A 17726-nucleotide genomic window follows, 5' to 3' on the forward strand; every position below is an offset into this window, starting at 1 on the left:
GCTAACTGGTAATGGCAACAAATCATCATGGCAGTAGCCCTGCGCAATTACATCAAAAAGATGTTAGCGCAATGTGCTATCTACAGTCTGTTTGCAAATGAATGTCATCTTACGGGTACATAAAAAGGCGTATTTGGCAAAGTCATTGCATCGCTGTTAATTACTAGCAAGCTCCCCTTTGATAGTAGATCGATCAGATGCTCACTATGTCCCCCCCCCAACTGCTGTTCTCTAGTAGTAACAGCAAGAACAAAGCTAATTTAAGCCTGCTACTTGAGGGAAATGACAATGCAAGGTACTAGCAACTGGAATCCACTGCATGTCGTCTCAAGGCAAGTTGGCATGAAGCATGGAAACATCTGAATTTTAGAATCATCGCCAACAGACTTGAGAGATACACTTTGGGTCTTTTTGCAGCCATTCCTTGTACATATTAAAATAATGCATGTTTGAGTGTAACCATGAATTGCATGTGATGGGATGCTTGGGATAATTTGAGTCGCCTCCTTTTCTCGCATACACAAATGTGGATAAAAAAAAAAAAAGCTTTTTACCAAAATAGCCTTTTCCTTCTTCTTTCTTCTCTCTTATACGCACATACAAAATGTCTGCTGGTGTTGTTACCGTCGCAAATGAATGGATCCAAACTAAGGATAAGCATGATATCTACACCAAGACCTGGAAGACAACTTCTACACCCTCTGCCAATCTAATGTAAGTATTATATGGCTCGGGCATTGGATGCATTTGTCTCTCTCTCTCTCTTACACACATCCACACTGAGCACAGCATGATCCATGGCTTTGGCGAGCATATTGGCCGCTACGATAGATTGTTCTCTTTCTTTGCTACTCAAGGTATCGAGTGCTATGGGTACGATCAACGTGGATGGGGAGAGACTGGAAAGAAAACTGCCCAGTTTGGTAACAACCAGGGGTAACTATCTACTCACATATCGATGGGTGATGATGAGACACTGATATGAGTCCAGTTATAACACAGCGTTGAAGGACATTGATGATGCTGTTCTCAAGCACAAGCGTCAAGGCATTCCACTCTTCTTGATGGGCCACAGTATGGTAAGCATCAGAGCACGGTTGCATCTCATTTCAACAGCCATGGTTGACACATTTTTTGATTTAGGGTGGCGGCCTTATTCTCAACTATCTTGCTAGAAGCGATATCTACAAAGGAGTCGATCTATTAACTGGCGCAATTGCATCTGCTCCACTCGTTACATTATCCATGAAGATTCCCATGATAAAGTACTACACCATCCGTGCCTTGGCTGCCATTGTACCCAGCATGACTATTCAGGCTGGTGTGGATCCTGCCGGTGTATCTCATGATCAGGAAGAAGTCCAAAAATACCTCGATGATCCATTGGTCCATGATTTCGCTACCTTGGCTACTTTGAGAAGCTTCGTTGATGCTGGAACCGATCTCTTGACGAAAGCCAAAGCCATCAAGACACCTATTTTATACTCACACGCTGATTCAGATCCTATCAACTCGTTCAATGGCTGCAAGAGTGCCTATGAAATCACTAGCAGTCAAGATAAGGAACTAAAGAATTGGACTGGATTGTATCATGAATTGCACAACGAAACGATGCCTCAAAGACAGCAAATTGCTGAATACTATGTCGATTGGATCATCAGACATTGCCCTCAAAGCAAGCACTAAGCAAACCTCTATTTATTATTGACATAAACTTGTATTTTATATCATTTCATCCATACTATCACGTGATGCCAACATGGACATTGGGATACAGACTCTTCTTTTTTTTTTTTTCTAACCACTCACTCTTTCTCTCTCTCTCTCTCTCTCTCTCTCTCTTTCTCCTTTTTTATATTGTTTTTTGGTTACCAAACCAGTTTGCTTCGACTCGACGTTTTACATACAATTGCAATATGGCTACAAAAGGTGCTTATAAACGTTTGACCAAAGAGTACATGGCTATTCAGAAAAAGTAGGTTTCGTAATCCATGTGGGATAGATACATTGGCCAACTAACCCAATTTGATAGTCCACCACCTTATATTACTGCCAAACCCTTAGAGAGTAACATTTTGGATTGGTAAACCTCTTTTATTTCATACGAATCCATCAGAGGCTGATAGAGTAGCTACATGTAGGCACTATGTGATTACAGGACCACCCGATACACCTTATGACGGAGGAGAATACTACGGTCGAATCACTTTTCCAGCTGAATATCCTTTCAAACCACCTTCCATTCGCATGATTACACCCTCAGGACGATTTCAACCAGATACTCGACTCTGCCTCAGTATGAGCGACTTTCATCCCAGTTCCTGGAATCCAAGTTGGTCCATCTCCACTATACTGAACGGCTTGTTGAGTTTTATGGTAGGTGATGAATCAACCACTGGCAGTATAAAGACAAGTGTCCATGAAAAGAAAATGTACGCTGCCAGATCTCATCTATGGAACGTAAAGAACCAAAAGTTTAGAGGCAAGTTGTGTGTGTGTGTGTGTGTGTGTTTTACCTAGATGTTTCTTTTATTCATCTATCTTTGTTGGGCATGATATAGAGGTGTATCCTGAACTATGTAAAATCAACTACCATCAAGTCAAAGCAGCAGCTGACAATGGCTTAATAAAAAGAATACCTGCTGGAAACAACAATGCACAGCAACAGCAACGAGAAGAGCAATCTGATCACCAACAGCATCCACAAGCACAGCAGCCTCAGCAATCACAACAGCAACAACAACAGCACCCCATCACTCGCACCGTGAGTCAAGGAAAGCGTTGGGTCTTTGTGCTTGTTGTGTTTGTGTATTTGATTCTCTCCAAACTTATTGCTCGATCCTCGTCTTCTGCAACGGGTCCCTCTGCTTAACAAACATCTTTATTGTGCGTTTTCAAATGACGTGTAACTTGATCAGGTCTTGAAAAGGCCTTTCCGCATGGTTTTACTGTACATTTAAAGGGTCTTTCGCCTGTATGTACTCGCATCTATAACACATTTCAAAAAAAAAAAAAAAAAAGAATCAATAAATACATGACCATTTCTCTTGCTTTCAATGTATATACATTACATGTTTGGTCAAATTACTACTCTCTGAAAACCGTTTGGAGCAATCCGGGTATTTGCAAGCAAAAGGCTTCTCGCCTGTGTGCACTCGTTTGTGGATCGTCAAGGCCGCAGAGACCGAAAAGTTCTTTTGGCACTGATCGCATTGATAGGGCCTCTCTCCTGTGTGTGTTCTCATGTGCTGGACAACCATATTAGACTCTGAAAACCGTCTTTTGCAGGTATCGCATTGATAGGGTTTGGCTCCTGTGTGTGTTTGGATGTGGCGCATGATCTTTTGTCTCTGCGTGAATATCTTGCCGTTTCTCTCGCAGGCAACCCATTCGCATTTGTATTCGCTTTTGCCAGAACCCACATGCACCTGCGAAAGATGAATGGTGAGTGTATCAAAAGCTGAGAATCGTTCTTGACAGTTGATCCATCGACAGGCGTGCAATAACAAAGCGTTGTGCAAATGCTGACTACTGAGATGATCCAAGATATTTGTCTCGCCGTCCAAGAACTGCTGGCTGCAGGATTCCCAGCAGCAATCTTTCAAAGGCTGCTTGTTGAGATGGTTGTTGAAGAGATGGGGTGTCAAGTCTTCCAATGTATCGAAGCTCGCTGCACAGCTGGACCATTTGCATTGTGTGGGTGTCTTGGCTCTCTTGTTGCTAGTGTCAGTGTAGTTGGTATCGGTAGGTGCGCTGTTATTCACACGCTGCTGTTGCTCATCTCTCTTTCGTTTCTTGATAGAAGGTAGAGTGATATTCTGATCTGACAAGTCGTTTGCTGCTGCATTTGCCTCCGCAGCAATGACAGGACAGCATTCGTTGCAACAATCATTTACTGCTGCTACAGCAATGGGTTGTGTTGTTGGCTGTGGTGGAGGTAAGATGGGCAGCGTATTTGTTGGTTTGGAGATGATATGATTCAGTGTGTTGGTAGTAATATTGAGTCTAGGTGTAATAGGTGAGGCAACAGCAGCAGCAGCAGCAGCAGCAGCAGGCATGATGGCTGTGGATGAGGTTGGTATTATTAGGGGCTGTGATGATTGGAATTGTGTATAATTGAACCTTGAAAAGGAAGAGGGATCTGTCAGGAAATACAGCAATCGACTGTGATGATGATGATTTGATTTCGTGCTATTACTGTCCAACATGGTGTGATTGTGCCCTCCAACACCAAATCCATTGCGATGAATGCTTGCTATGGATGGCAGCGGGTCTTGCTGTCGCACATGATTGTCAGTAGGGTTATTATTGGAAATTGTCATTTTGCTGCTATTCCTAGAGTGTATGTATGTAAGAAGAGAAGAAGAACAAGAACAAGAGCAAGTTTCCCCACTGCATTCAACCCACAAAATTTTTAGTTGTATATCCCATATTTCCCCGGGTAAATGCGATCCATCTCCGTTTGCTCTTTTTGATCTGATTACAAACAAGTTTCCCACTCATCCCTGTCCAGCAATTAATGGCCTTTTCAGTTGAGCAGCCATACTGAATAGTAGGCCAACGTCTCCTCTGTTGATTAGGATTCAGTTTGAATTACCATTTCTTTAGCTTCAAGTTAGTCAACTTCTTTAGCTCGCTTTCGATTGAGATGAAGTAATAGTGACAGGGCTTTTTTCACCAATAGATAAAAGCAGCCCAGTGCAGGAGATTAGATAGCAGTTTCCCCACATTTAATATCTATTTTGACCATGATTTCAAACGAAAAGAAGCAGTTTATAGGCGCTGTCGACCAGGGCACCACATCGTCGAGATTTCTGATATTTGATGAAGAAGGCAGACTGATTACCTTTCATCAAGTCGAGTTGCCGCAATCTCAACCACATGCTGGGTAAGTTGGAGCAGTTTTTTTTTTTTTTTTTTTTTTTTTTTAAGCGAAAAGCCATGTACTCATCTCTATTGACATCTCGTAGCTGGCTCGAACATGACCCGATGGATATTCTCGATACAGTCGTTACCTGTATTTACGAAACAATCAAACGATTCGAGTTGATGGGATACAACGTAAAGGACATCAAAGCCATTGGTGTCACTAATCAACGAGAATCTGCCGTGTGCTGGGACAAATCCACTGGAGAGCCTTTGCGAAACACCATTGTCTGGAGCGATGTGAGAACCGACGACATTGTACATCAATTGAAGAAACGGGACAATGCGCACATTGTTCAAGAATTATCAGGCCTGGATATTACGTCGTACTTTACAGCTGTCAAATTTCGATGGATGTTGGAACACGACCAGAATGTGAAAAAAGCAGTAAAGGAAGGCACTGCCTGCTTTGGTACTGTGGACAGTTGGCTTATCTATAAATTGAGTGGTGGAGAGGCGCATGTTACTGATGTGACAAATGCCAGTAGAACGCTGCTGATGAATCTCAAGACATTAGAGTGGGATCCAGAGTTGTTGGCGTTTTTCGATATACCAAAGGAGTTGCTGCCCAAGTTGTGCTCCTCCTCTGAAATTTATGGTAAGGTGGGGTTGAAGGATTCACCTTTGGAAGGTGTACCTATCGCTGGGTGTCTCGGTGATCAGCAAGCGGCTTTACTGGGCCAGAAATGCTTCAGCAAAGGTGAAGCCAAATGCACGTTTGGCACCGGTGCGTTCATGCTTTTTAATACGGGCGAAGAGGCTGTGAAATCAAAGCAGGGATTGATCACCACCATCGCATTTCAACTGGGAAAAAATGTTAAGGCAACGTACGCTCTGGAGGGATCCATGGCTGTGGCTGGCTCGTCGCTTCGTTGGTTACGAGATAACTTGAGGCTGATCAACTCTATGGAGGAAGTGAGCGAACTAGCAGAGCATGTTCCTGATACGGGTGGTGTCTATTTCGTCACTGCATTCTCAGGTCTCTTTGCGCCTTACTGGAGAGACGATGCTCGAGGCACCATGATTGGCCTTACCAGTTATACAAACAAGTATCACCTGGCTCGCGCAACGCTAGAATCCATGTCCTTTCAATCACGAGCCATTTTGGAAGCCATGAACCAAGACGCTGGTGTTCCACTCAAGGTGCTCAAAGTAGACGGTGGTGTATCCAACTCCAACATTGCTATGCAGATTCAAGCAGATATTTTGGGCATCAAGGTGGATCGACCTTCCATGCGCGAAACGACGGCATTTGGCACGGCTATTGCAGCAGGATTAGCGGTTGGTGTGTGGAACAGCATTCATGATTTAGATCAAGTGAATAGCGAAGGTGTGACAACATTTATACCTCATTTGACATTGGAGGAAAGAGAAGAAAAGCACAAAATTTGGAGAAAAGCGATTGAGAGTTCTCTCCATTGGACAGACGATGTGGAGGTGTTGAGCAGCAGCAGCGACGAAGAAGAATAAAACTTATACAACAGCCTCTTTTATTACTCGTAGTTTCTCTATGATGAATTTGTTTTCCTTGTATTTCTGGTTCATTTCTGGTGATTTGATGTACACCCACCCAATTGTACCGCAACAGACGCTGCATGAAATGTCTGCTACCGTGTGAAGACCGGTCATGAGCATTCTTTCTTCCTGATCTCCAATTGAAATGTTGATGACTTGATGAATCAGGAATGCTTGTCCATGCTATAGTGCTACGTTATTAGTGAACATGTTGTTGACATGAGCATGTTAGCTTACTCTGCCCTGAAATGCTCTGGAGATGATGTCTTTTTGGTCAAATAACTCCGAGTGGCATGATGAGCATAAATACAATGCAGTCGTTTGTTGCTGTCGGTTAGGAGTTGATGATGAGAGATAGCGAGGATGTCTCTTGGCGACCATTGTATACAAGAAATGAGAGTTGAAGAAAGAAAAAAGAGAAGGGTTCTTTATTTAAAATTGGGCAGCTTTTGTATTATACACAGATCAAGAAAAGAGAGGCAATCCGCTTTTTTTTTTTTCGGGAATGTTGGCTGTGTCTAGTTGGAAAAAGAAAATGATCATTATCCTTGAACCTTAATCGATTGCTTGTTTAGGTTTCACTGCTCGAAAAAGGTAGATGCTCATTGTTTTTGTTTGATGATCCTGTACAACAGTAATAAGCCAATGTTGACGTTTTGCTGTTTCATTTTATTTACGGTTGAATTAAAGGGATCTGCGTAATATATATATATATATATATATCTGACCACCATAGAGCAAATAGCACATGAGAGCTTGTGGCTAGCAAAAAAAAAAAAAAAAAAAAAAAAAAAAAAAAAATGTCGCTGAAAAATGCGTATGGATCAAATCAAGAGGGTCCATTGTTGTTTACTACACAACAATTTAAACTTGGCCTAATAGGTAAGCTACTTTAGTATAATGTAATTTTTGGTCTATCAAATTCTAATTAAACGCTGTCAATTAGAAAGTGTCCTTTGTTCACCAAGGAGATAAGCTGTCGTATAATATACCGTCTGATTAGCTTCAAATAGCCATGATTCCAGAGGCATTGACTTTGCCAGCAAGCAACAGCAGCCAAAACCAGTTGAATCTCCGATTTATAATTTTCGTCGTTGATTTGTTGATTTTGGACTTTTGGAACACGATTCGACCTATTTTGCAAAATCTGACCATGTAAGTTGTCATGATCATCCCATACTCCCTAATGGTTTTTTGGAGCACTTTTCAAGGCGCATCTGAAGGTGTTAATAAAGATGGTTACTTTAAACTAACTTTTAGAGCAATCTCAAAAAATATGAATAGACTACTTTGGTCAAAATGTCGAGATTTCACATATGAAGGTCGCACAAAAGGAGCTTCAGGGGCTGCTTCCGATCGATAGAATCATTTTGATTCAATATATGCCATAGTAAAAGTCTTCGTTTTGGAGGTCAAAAACGCGATCGTTTAATTTTCGATGAAAAGCATGAGGGTTACCTCATGCTTTTTGGTCGATTTTTGACCATGTTTTTTTGGCCCCCAAAAAAGTTGAGCAATAGTGCCAGTAAGTAACTGCCAGACGGGAGCAATTGTTTGATGCTATTCTGACCATTTAAAACAGCCTTGGACGCAAGAAAACGCAGCTCAAATGCACTTAGATTTTGCTGCATTAGGGACACTACTAAGGACTAAAAAGAGGAAATACCAGTATGCTGCTTGCCCGTATATAATGCAGCTACGTGTGTATGGATGTAGAGCATCACATAAGAATCAGATCCACAGATAATAAGGGTTTTTATGTGTAAGTGGAGGGTCAAAAATGAAAGTAGCAATATCTTGATATGATACGCAAGGGTAATCGGTAGCACGAGCTGTCGCTGCGCAGGTTGGTTCTTATCGAAGCAAAGCGAAGGTAGAGAGCCATCCGAAAAATAAACACTCGTAATAATAATAAAATTCTAGAGCAATCAATACATACGCAAATTTGGCTGTATATATATGTACGAGTCTTGTCAAATTTGTATATGCCGACCGAAAAGCTTCGATTTGTGAAAGGCGATTACCTTATCATGTGGCCTATTGGGTTATGGCTTCCTTCATGTGGCACATATTGTGTTACCACTATTTAGCTGTCAACCTCACTATTATTTTCTTTTCAACAAGAAGATTGTAAAATGTATTATAAAAGCACAATGTAAAAATTATATGTATATATGTAAATAAACAGATTCAGCACTGTTGTAGATATGTGTATGGTTATTCTGCACCTAATAGTCTAATGACAGTATCATTTACATCCCAATCAGACTTGTCTAGCAGGTTGAAGGCATCGTTCAGTGTGCATCTCTCATAGTCAGCTACATAGCGCGCCTTTTTGTCCCTCACAAATCGATCCAGATGATCTCGCCATTCTTCATCCACCTTGACCATGAGTTGATCTCGTTTCCTTGGATCTGTAATCTTTGTCTTGAAACTAAAACCAGCAGCAATAGGACGATGGTCCGAGCAACGTGGTTCAAATCGACGGTAATACAGATTCTTGATATCATGGCCCTTGTACAGGACACGATCACACCAAGCAGGTACACGCATCTTTTCTGATCTGTCATAAAAGTCTGTTCCTGGGTCGTATTTATAGGTTGGATCGAAATGAATGGGCGCCTCTTCAAAAGTCAATAGCTTGAATAAGGGATTGTTGATCTTTTGTCGTAGCAATTGATCTTGCACCTGTAATTTCTCCCATGCTGCATACTTGTCTGGGTTGATCAAAATCTTGAGAACTTCGTTGCGAGGCATTTTGATACGATAATTGAGATCGCCACTGAGGAAGCAGAATTCATGATCCAATACCATGGAGCCATCACCGCCATGACTAAAGACATCAGCATATTCGTGTCGAGGAAAGCCAGCGGTCTGGAGAATGCCTTCAGCATCAGCATTTCTCTGTTGTACATGCGACTGACCAGCTGCTAAATGGCAATTGACAAAGCACAGCGAGGAGTGGTCATAGACAAATCGAATAGCAATACCGCCCTTATTGCCATGGATACTCTTGTTCATCACCTTGAGACCCGTCTTGACCGAAGTAGAGTCCACATCAAACACACGATCCACATCCGTTGTGCGCACAAAGATACAACTGAATAGTCCCACGAGCTGATCGGTCTTGATGACAGTGTAAGTGTGTGGTCCATAATTCTCTCCAATGATTCTGACGAGATAATCATGCCATAATTTGTAGCGATGTGTTAGCACTTCCTCTGTTTCATGCGGATCTACCTTCTTTTTAAAGAACAAAGAGCCTTATACACACACAGAGTCAGTCTATATCACCATGGTTACCGCGCATCAAGTACTTACGAGCTGTCTGCTTTTTCGACTCTAGATCCACAATTTCTTGGATGCCAACCACAATGATATCAGGATCCTGCATGGATCCCAGCCATTCACGCACCTGTCTATCGTCTTCTCCGAGAATCTTTTCTGGCTTGTTGGCATCGATATTCCAGGAGCAAATCATGACACGCGCATCATCGTATGTGCAATACTCAGAAGCCCTCTTTTGCAAATGGTCATCTATGAGAATAGCCTGTCAGTACGCCATTCTGTCTACTGTAAAAAAAAAGGGGGGGTGCGCTTACCTTTCCAATGCTCAGTCAACAAACCATCCCATACACCCACAAAGCCATTGGAATCGCTACTGACGACTTGCAAGCGACCTCTGTTTTCATCCAACAAAAGACTGGATTCATCCACCACCAACTGAGTAACAGCACCTGTATGCGCCTTCCACATTTTGAGCACCACCCATTTCTCGGGTCGGGTATCATACACGTAGATCATACCCGTATTGTAGCCCGCCCACACATGATATTCACCCACACTTGCCATGGTACAAATACCGTACATGGATACTGTAATCACTTGCAGTCGTTCCATTGTGTTGGCATCCCACATGCTGATTTTACCGTCATCATGAGAAGCAAAAATGCGGTACGGATGGTAAGGAATGGTCATCAACTTGGTAATGTTGCCCATATCGTTTGGAATGCGGATAGGAGGCTGTGATTTGGTGTCGTTGGATCCCACTTGAGAACCGGCTATGGGAATAGCGTGGGCAGACAAGGTTCTGCCTGAAGACATCCATAGTTTGGAACCGTAGATAACAGCAGCCACTGCATGTGAGGTGACATGGTACCGTCTCGGCATGGCTGTCAGTAAAGGGTTCTGCTGGCTGTGGTAATCGGCAGACACAACATCCCATACGTTCAAGACACCTCCATCATCAATGGACCAAATCTCAGAATTGCCATAGCGTAATAGAAACAAGATGGGTGCCATGTGCACATCGTTACGCTTGCTGAGGACCTTATGGCCGCCTGATCTTATGTCAACCACTGCCAGCATGGTGTCCTGTCTGGCCACCCATATATAACGACCTTCATCCACTGGAATGCGACACGGCGCTACAGCGACTGCTCGAATACGATCGTTACTCTCGCCTCCATTATTCTGACTTGCATTACTGCTGCTGCTGTTGGCATCCATGACGATTGTACTGATAACGGACCCCGTCTGTGCATCCCAGGTACGGAGCAATCCCGAGCCTGTGATGATGAGATTTCTACTCGCCGCCAGCGCACTGAGTGATGCTTTATGGCCTGTTGAAAAGGGCTTTTCTAATATGATGGAAGGTGCGTTTCGAGTTGCCTTGGAGAAATCAGGGTAGATGGAGCTGGTCATGAGCAATTCGCTTCGAGACATGGCTCGTTTGTTGGTTGACACTGTATTGGCTCGTTTCAGCCCGTTACTGCGACTGTCCTCTTCATCGTAATCGCTAAAGGAGGAGGGCGGATCCGAGTAAGTGGAGCTGGGCGACATGTTTTTGAGTTGAGGTGAGTGTGATCCACTGGCAATGGTGTGTGCTCTGGCGAGTGTAGATTGTGAGGGTCGAGGAGGCAGTTGCGGCATGAGCGGGCTTGTGCCTCCTGGAGGAGGACGAGGTGGTAATACAGGTGGTGAAATGATAGTAGCATCACTAGGAGGAGGCATATCTTGTTTAGGACGCATGGGTATACTGGCCACTACGGGTGGTGGTGCTGGAGGATGTTGAATGATGGGAGCTGCTGTTGCGGGAGCGGCTGTTGTAGGTGCGATGGTGCCACGAGCTGAACTGTGGTACTTTTTGCTGGGTGGAGGAGGTGGAGGCGGTTTTTTTACAGTGGATGATTTCACAGACGAAGCAGGCGATGAAGCTCTGCCTCGTTGCTGGTTGTTTTCTGCGGCAGAGGGTAGATCATGGTTTCGCACACCTGGAGCACCAATGAAACGTGTTTCCTCTAATTTTGTATACTTCAAATGTGCTTTATGCACCTGCTCTATTAAATTGTCTCCATCCCCACTGCTTGACGAGTTTTCATGAGAGAACATGTCCGCTTCATCCCCTTCTTCTGTCTCTTCTATATCGCTATCTCCATCACTGGATCCATCGTCATGTGTAAATGGATCATTGTCAAAGCTAGGTGGTGATTGAACTACATTTGCTGCTGTGTTGCCAGAAGGAGGAGGTGGTGCAGGCGCCTTTTTCAATATAGGCTTAGGCGGTGTCGTCAGTACAGGTGCCACCACTGTCCGTGCTGGTGCTAATGCTGGTAGTGTGCTTGGAGGTGGAGACGATGCTCTCGAGGAAGCATTTGAGAAATTTCCGGGTGCCACGTCCATCTTTTGCTTTTCAAACTGTTGAGTGAGTAAAGATACTTTCTTTGCAGCATCCTCGAAATTAGATGTCTGTTCTTGCGTCCTTTTTGTAGGGTCCTCATCAACATGTACTTTATGCAGTAGAGCAGCTGTTGGTTTAGGTGGAATGGGTGGTGGTGATACAACTGAAGGCGGCTGTTCCTGCTTTGCTTGTTGGGCCCATCTACTCTTTAACGCTTGAAAAGACTGCTGTTCGTCCTCATTCATTCTAAGTAGGCTGTCGTTTTTGTGCGTTTCTCACTAAGGCGGGAAGAAGAAAGAGAGAGAAGGGAGAAAAAAAGAAAGTCTAAAATGGTGTGTATCACCACACTCTTTTGCTGGATAAAAGATATTTTCCACACTAAAAAAAGTGAGCGAAAGCATCTAAATTAGGTAATGCCCCGTCTTCGATGTCATCTCATGTATATAAAAAGTCTGTTGTGTCACTATGGAGATTGGCAGATATAGTGTGATCTCCCTGGAGACTTGCTACTAGAGCATCAGCTATGCATGTCTGGTGGATGTCTGTATGGTCTACGGCTGTTCACAAGCCATGCCCTGTTGAAGTGGGTCCAATCAATCGCGGGGTTTATCACTCTCTACATCAATGTCAACTCAACACTACCATTATACATTGAAACGAGTCTAAATTCCCAATTTGAATCCCAAAGTGCGTTCACTGATGAATTTCAAGACAGCTCAAGTCAATCAGCTGTTACGGCAATCTGTCAAACGTATGGCCCAAGGCGGTGCATGCTGCAATTTACATGTTAACCGACAGATGCAAATGAATCCATTGCGTAAACAAAGATCTATCAAGCAAGTGTTTTTTGGTGTATAAATTTGCAGAACAAGTTTTGAATACATCTGCTCTTTCTTTTTACTTCAACATCAAGCAAGCACATGGGAACTGCAAATCTAATGAAGTTTATTGTTGGCGGCCAAGCATTTGAGGCTCCTGAGGATGCTTTAAAGACGTCCTTATACTTTCGTAAACTGGCAAGCAACGTTCCTCAACCAGATGCTATTATCGTTGGAGAAGAACTTAGTGGCTACTACTGGATCGATCGAGATCCAGAAATCTTTCGAGATATCTTACACTATCTGAAGACTTTGGAGATACATTCGACGGATGAGCACTACTTGAGAATACTGCAAAACGAAGCTAGGTTCTATGGCTTTGATGATTTGGTCAAGAGAATCGATCTAATGCTAACAGATACTGCTCTGTATGACAAGTTATTCAAGGAAACCTATGAATCAAAAGAAACCGGTTACCTTCCAGTGAATTTTGATACAGTCAAATTCGATACTACTTTAAACCAAACTCTTGTTCAGGCTTTTCGATACCCTGCTTCTCAGGATCACTACGAAGCAAAAATTGTAATCAAAAACTCATAATTACGAGGCCATTGTTGATGTAGTGTTTTGTATGCTGAATAAAATCAGTTGGATGTATTATAGTATGTACTTTGAAACCTTGACGTCAATGCTAAATTGTGATCAAACAAGCAATCTTCCTAAGCTTCATAGTGAACAATCCTGCGCCATCGTCATGCGCTCGAATCTGATAGATATGGCCATATAAATACAGATCCTAGTCCTGAAATATCGTCTTTGCCTTTCTTTCAAAAGCCCTCTACTTTATAAATTGGAAACTTTCCACTACTACATAATGGGTGGGCTACAAAACAAGCAGCATGGCCACTCCAGGCCTTTAATTTTCGTTTTTCTCAACGTTGGCGGTAAAGAATTTATGTCTACGAGCAAAAACCTCGAAAAATCCAAATACCTTAAAGATCTCATCAAGAGCAATAGCGAGAGCTTGGAAGGCAAAATAGCTCTTTCCATCAACCGTGATAGCAACCTATTCCGGCAAGTGTTATTCTACTTGAGAACGGGGCTCATTATACCTAATGACGAAGAAGGCGTCAAGCAGCTACTCTCTGAAGCAAAATTTTATCAATGTCAGGAAATGGTGAATGCCTTGCAGATTCAATTGGATAAAATCAGGTTATCTCAACAAGCTTCAACTAAAATGGGTCTCGAATTTATCGATTTGAAGAAAATGTTTGATCAAGACAAGAGCACATACACATTGATTAAAAAGACAGGCGATGCAGTGGAAGCATATTCTGTAGTCGACTACATCAATGTCTTTTCTCGAGATGAATACAAGGATAAGCGATGTGAGCATCGAAAAAACGACTGTAGATGCTATTATTACCCCAAGCTGGTTCTTGTGCCTCAGCAAAAGCACTCCTAGCTATCTCATTACACTGAATAAACACGAATTTTACCTCCTTGATCACATGCGTTTACTGAGGTCTACCTGATATCATACTCACCTGAAGCTAAAATTCAACTGCGTCTCAATATCGAGATTTAAATGCATTTCTCGAAACTAGCAACTACTCTTGTTTCTTACTCTTTATATTTGCAACATGACAGACGAGTCCATTATCAAGCTTTCAGTGGAAGAGTGGGACCACGATCAAAGAATTGCTGTTGCTCGCGTCGCAGCTCAATCACTCACACAAGTAGCTCCTCTATTAGGTGAACCTTGGTCCAGTCATTGGTGGAACGATGTTATCAAATACCTTCAAGTAACTCAACAAGAGCTGGAAGGCCGTTATATGACATATAAGCAAGCTGTAGAGCTGTTGACTGGCGAAAAAAGAGACATCCGCATTGAAGTCATGGTCGATTTATTGGCTTTAGCTTTACACGTTACGCCTAATGCGATGAAGGAAGACGCCAGAAAGAGCAAAGCCAAGCATATCATGCTGTACGATGCTCGATCGAGACGTTTTTTACTGGAGCTGGAGCACGCATTGAATCTGTATATAGGCGATTTGGTATCCGTTGAGAAGAGTGTAGCACAACAAATGTATTATGGATTGCTGGAACAGCAGGAGAAACAACAGGAAGATGGAGGCTCGAGTATGCAGCAGAATATGGACTTGTCAGCACGAAAAGCCATAGAAGGCGCCAACAGGAAGAAGCAAGCATTTCGATGGATTGCCACAGGTGCTGGTATTATAGGCGGCGGCGCTGTCATTGGTAAGACACCTACGTCGGTAGAGCGTCTCTCGTTCTGATTTACATTAAATACAGCTTTGACAGGTGGTCTTGCAGCACCATTATTGGCTCCACTCCTGGTGGGTGTTACAGGCGCTACCTTCTTTGCTACAGCAGGTGGTGTCGCTCTGGTGACAAGCTTGTTTGGCCTGACAGGTGGTGGTCTAGCAGGATGGAAGATGCATAAACGCATGAAGGGCATAGAGGAGTTTGAGTTTAAGCAGATACTGAACGATCCGGATTTACCGCCTGTACCTGCTCTTCGTTGCACAGTGTGTATATCAGGGTTTTTGTTGGAATCAAAGCAAGAAACAAGAGTACGTTGAGAGCCGGCGTTTGGTTTTTTTATGATAGCTCATCTGTTGTATTTAGTCACCTTGGGAGCATGCTTTTGAAGGAAGAAGGAATCATACAGATATATTCTGCTTGGAGTATGAAACAGATACTTTGCTACAGCTTGGCTATTCATTTAGGCAATTTGTAAAAGACACGGCTGTGAATTATGCTGGGATGGAGATTGCCAAGGCGACTGTGCTTCATGCGTTCTTTGGTAAGTGGGAGAATTGTAGAGTCAATCAATGTTGAATACTGATAACAAGAATAGCTGCTGTTGCTTTGCCCGCTACGATTTTGAAAATTGCGGATGTCATTGACAATCCATGGCAGATGGCAGTAGACAGATCAAAGAAAGCAGGTGTTGGTAAGATTGATAGGGGTTTACCGTATGTCATGAGCAATGGCTCACTATTAGTATGAATCTTGCAGTGCTGGCAGATGTGTTGGAAGAAAGAGTACAGGGAAACAGACCATGCAACTTGGCAAGTATGAACCCGGTGCATCCATTGCTCTGTCTCTAACGTCAGTGTCTTTAGGTGGCATATAGCTGTGGATGCTTGGTTATTTGGAGTTGCTTACAAGAGCTTAATGAAAGAGGAAGGCATGGACTTGTTGATAATGTAGTGTTGATGGGTGCTCCAATTTCTACAGAGGAAACCTGGGAATGGAAGAACGCTGCCAATGTTGTCTCTGGTCGCTTTGTCAATTGCTATACACCCAACGACTGGGTATTGGCATTTGTGTATAGATTACATTCATTAGCTACCAACGTTGCAGGCTTAGAGGCAGTGTCTGGATTGGGCAACCGAATTGAAAACATTCAGGTAGACATTGACGGCCATACAAAATACCCTTATGCCATGAAAGATATCATGAACCAAATCAGACTTGAATAAATGCTTTTCGTTTCATATCATTTGGAAGTATCCATGATTACAGCATGCTGGGATCTACCAAACAAGTCAAACAATCCTCTTCTTTTTTTATCGCTTAACAGCCTAGTACCTTTGCCACTCATTTCAGTCTATCTCTCCATTATTAAACTCGTTATATACCAATGCCGATATGTTCAAGCAGCTACCAACTGTAACTGCATCCAATACTCGTGACATCTCACGTTATTAGCTTAAGAAGCTGCGCTGTCAATGGATCAACCTTGGAGCCTTCAGTGATGTAAGTAGACATTCTCTCACTAAGACATCCTGCCTGACTAAGACATATACTTTCATAAAAACTTATAAAGTCGAACGCAGATAGTTTTAGTGGGCGCATTTATCTGCTTAAAGAAAAGCACGAAAAAGCCGAAAATAATGCAGGACATGTGTAAGGTCTACAGCGACTTTTTTGAGCTATTGTCATTGCAAAAGACACCTTTATTATAAAGAAAAACTCCCAATAAAACCAAAGAAAAAGGATGCAAGCTAATCGATTGTTCTTTCAAATTCATGATCCCCATTTAATTAGCATCGTAATCAACATGGTCATCAGCAATGTCAGTATCGGAAAGGCATTTGCTTCAGCCAGCAGCAGAGCCGTCCGCCGCCACCACCAAAGCTTACTCAAACCCAGCTTATTTCTTCTGCTCAAGATTCGCCAAATTTCGTCTTTTGTCGACTTCATGAATCTATTTTACGATATTCGACTATATGAACTGTGATGATCATCCGATGCTTTCTAATGCATTCTTGGAGTGCTTTTCAAGGCGCATCGAATGGTGGTGCTTATGGCAGATGTTTTTAGTAAACGTATTGAGCTATATCAGAAAATATGAAATGAGGTTTCTGGCAAAAATGTCAAAAATTTACATATAAAAGTTACACAAACGACGTTTCAAGGGTTGCTTTGGATCGATAGCAACATTTTTATGTAATACATACCATAGTGAAAGTCGTCGTTTTGGAGGTCAAAAACGCGATCGTTTGATTTTCGATGAAAACCATGAGGGGTACCTCATGCTTTTTGGTCGATTTTTGCCCCATGTTTTTTTTTGGTTCTCAAAAAGTTGAGCAAGGGTGTCAGGAAGTTAGTGCTACTCAAGTACAGTTGTTTGGCGTCATCCAGGCTGCTCAGAAAGGTCTAATTGTCAGGATATGAAGGCTTGAAGGCTATCACATTTCTCTGTCTTTTATATCTTTGTTTATTATTATATATCAAACAACTCGATATTTAGT

At 42.6% G+C, this 17726-nt stretch overlaps 9 protein-coding genes across 9 annotated transcripts; 6 read left to right on the forward strand and 3 right to left on the reverse strand.

The window, feature by feature from the left end:
• Nucleotides 1-604: 604 nt before the first annotated feature.
• Nucleotides 605-1686, forward strand: PGK1_1 (phosphoglycerate kinase; the record flags this gene model as incomplete). The annotated part of the gene is made up of 4 exons (XM_064825393.1): nt 605-714; nt 790-936; nt 992-1079; nt 1144-1686. The coding sequence occupies 4 exons, from the start codon at nt 605-607 to the stop codon at nt 1684-1686; spliced, it is 888 nt and encodes a 295-aa protein (XP_064680770.1).
• Nucleotides 1687-1916: 230 nt separating this feature from the next.
• ATC70_006113 (uncharacterized protein) lies at nt 1917-2872 on the forward strand (the record flags this gene model as incomplete). Its single annotated transcript, XM_064825394.1, has 4 exons — nt 1917-1975; nt 2033-2083; nt 2142-2482; nt 2562-2872. The coding sequence occupies 4 exons, from the start codon at nt 1917-1919 to the stop codon at nt 2870-2872; spliced, it is 762 nt and encodes a 253-aa protein (XP_064680771.1).
• A 181-nt stretch (nt 2873-3053) lies between these two features.
• ATC70_006114 (uncharacterized protein) lies at nt 3054-4322 on the reverse strand (the record flags this gene model as incomplete). The annotated part of the gene is made up of 1 exon (XM_064825395.1): nt 3054-4322. One exon carries the CDS (start codon nt 4320-4322, stop codon nt 3054-3056), a length of 1269 nt encoding a protein of 422 aa, XP_064680772.1.
• Nucleotides 4323-4748: 426 nt separating this feature from the next.
• RBG1 (GTP-binding protein rbg1) lies at nt 4749-6396 on the forward strand (the record flags this gene model as incomplete). The annotated part of the gene is made up of 2 exons (XM_064825396.1): nt 4749-4888; nt 4971-6396. 2 exons carry the CDS (start codon nt 4749-4751, stop codon nt 6394-6396), a joined length of 1566 nt encoding a protein of 521 aa, XP_064680773.1.
• A 3-nt stretch (nt 6397-6399) lies between these two features.
• On the reverse strand, nt 6400-6822 carry ERG7 (Lanosterol synthase (Oxidosqualene--lanosterol cyclase); the record flags this gene model as incomplete). Its single annotated transcript, XM_064825397.1, has 2 exons — nt 6400-6624; nt 6679-6822. 2 exons carry the CDS (start codon nt 6820-6822, stop codon nt 6400-6402), a joined length of 369 nt encoding a protein of 122 aa, XP_064680774.1.
• A 1836-nt stretch (nt 6823-8658) lies between these two features.
• ILV6_2 (acetolactate synthase, regulatory subunit) lies at nt 8659-12366 on the reverse strand (the record flags this gene model as incomplete). Its single annotated transcript, XM_064825398.1, has 3 exons — nt 8659-9704; nt 9763-9978; nt 10044-12366. 3 exons carry the CDS (start codon nt 12364-12366, stop codon nt 8659-8661), a joined length of 3585 nt encoding a protein of 1194 aa, XP_064680775.1.
• A 675-nt stretch (nt 12367-13041) lies between these two features.
• Nucleotides 13042-13539, forward strand: ATC70_006118 (uncharacterized protein; the record flags this gene model as incomplete). The annotated part of the gene is made up of 1 exon (XM_064825399.1): nt 13042-13539. One exon carries the CDS (start codon nt 13042-13044, stop codon nt 13537-13539), a length of 498 nt encoding a protein of 165 aa, XP_064680776.1.
• Nucleotides 13540-13813: 274 nt separating this feature from the next.
• ATC70_006119 (uncharacterized protein) lies at nt 13814-14404 on the forward strand (the record flags this gene model as incomplete). The annotated part of the gene is made up of 1 exon (XM_064825400.1): nt 13814-14404. One exon carries the CDS (start codon nt 13814-13816, stop codon nt 14402-14404), a length of 591 nt encoding a protein of 196 aa, XP_064680777.1.
• A 178-nt stretch (nt 14405-14582) lies between these two features.
• ATC70_006120 (uncharacterized protein) lies at nt 14583-16451 on the forward strand (the record flags this gene model as incomplete). The annotated part of the gene is made up of 6 exons (XM_064825401.1): nt 14583-15201; nt 15256-15536; nt 15592-15769; nt 15824-15919; nt 15985-16037; nt 16092-16451. 6 exons carry the CDS (start codon nt 14583-14585, stop codon nt 16449-16451), a joined length of 1587 nt encoding a protein of 528 aa, XP_064680778.1.
• Nucleotides 16452-17726: the final 1275 nt, after the last annotated feature.

The sequence above is a fragment of the Mucor velutinosus genome, assembly GCF_035048745.1.
Source record: "Mucor velutinosus strain NIH1002 chromosome Unknown tig00001544, whole genome shotgun sequence".
In the NCBI taxonomy this organism is placed as follows: Eukaryota; Fungi; Mucoromycota; class Mucoromycetes; order Mucorales; family Mucoraceae; genus Mucor; species Mucor velutinosus.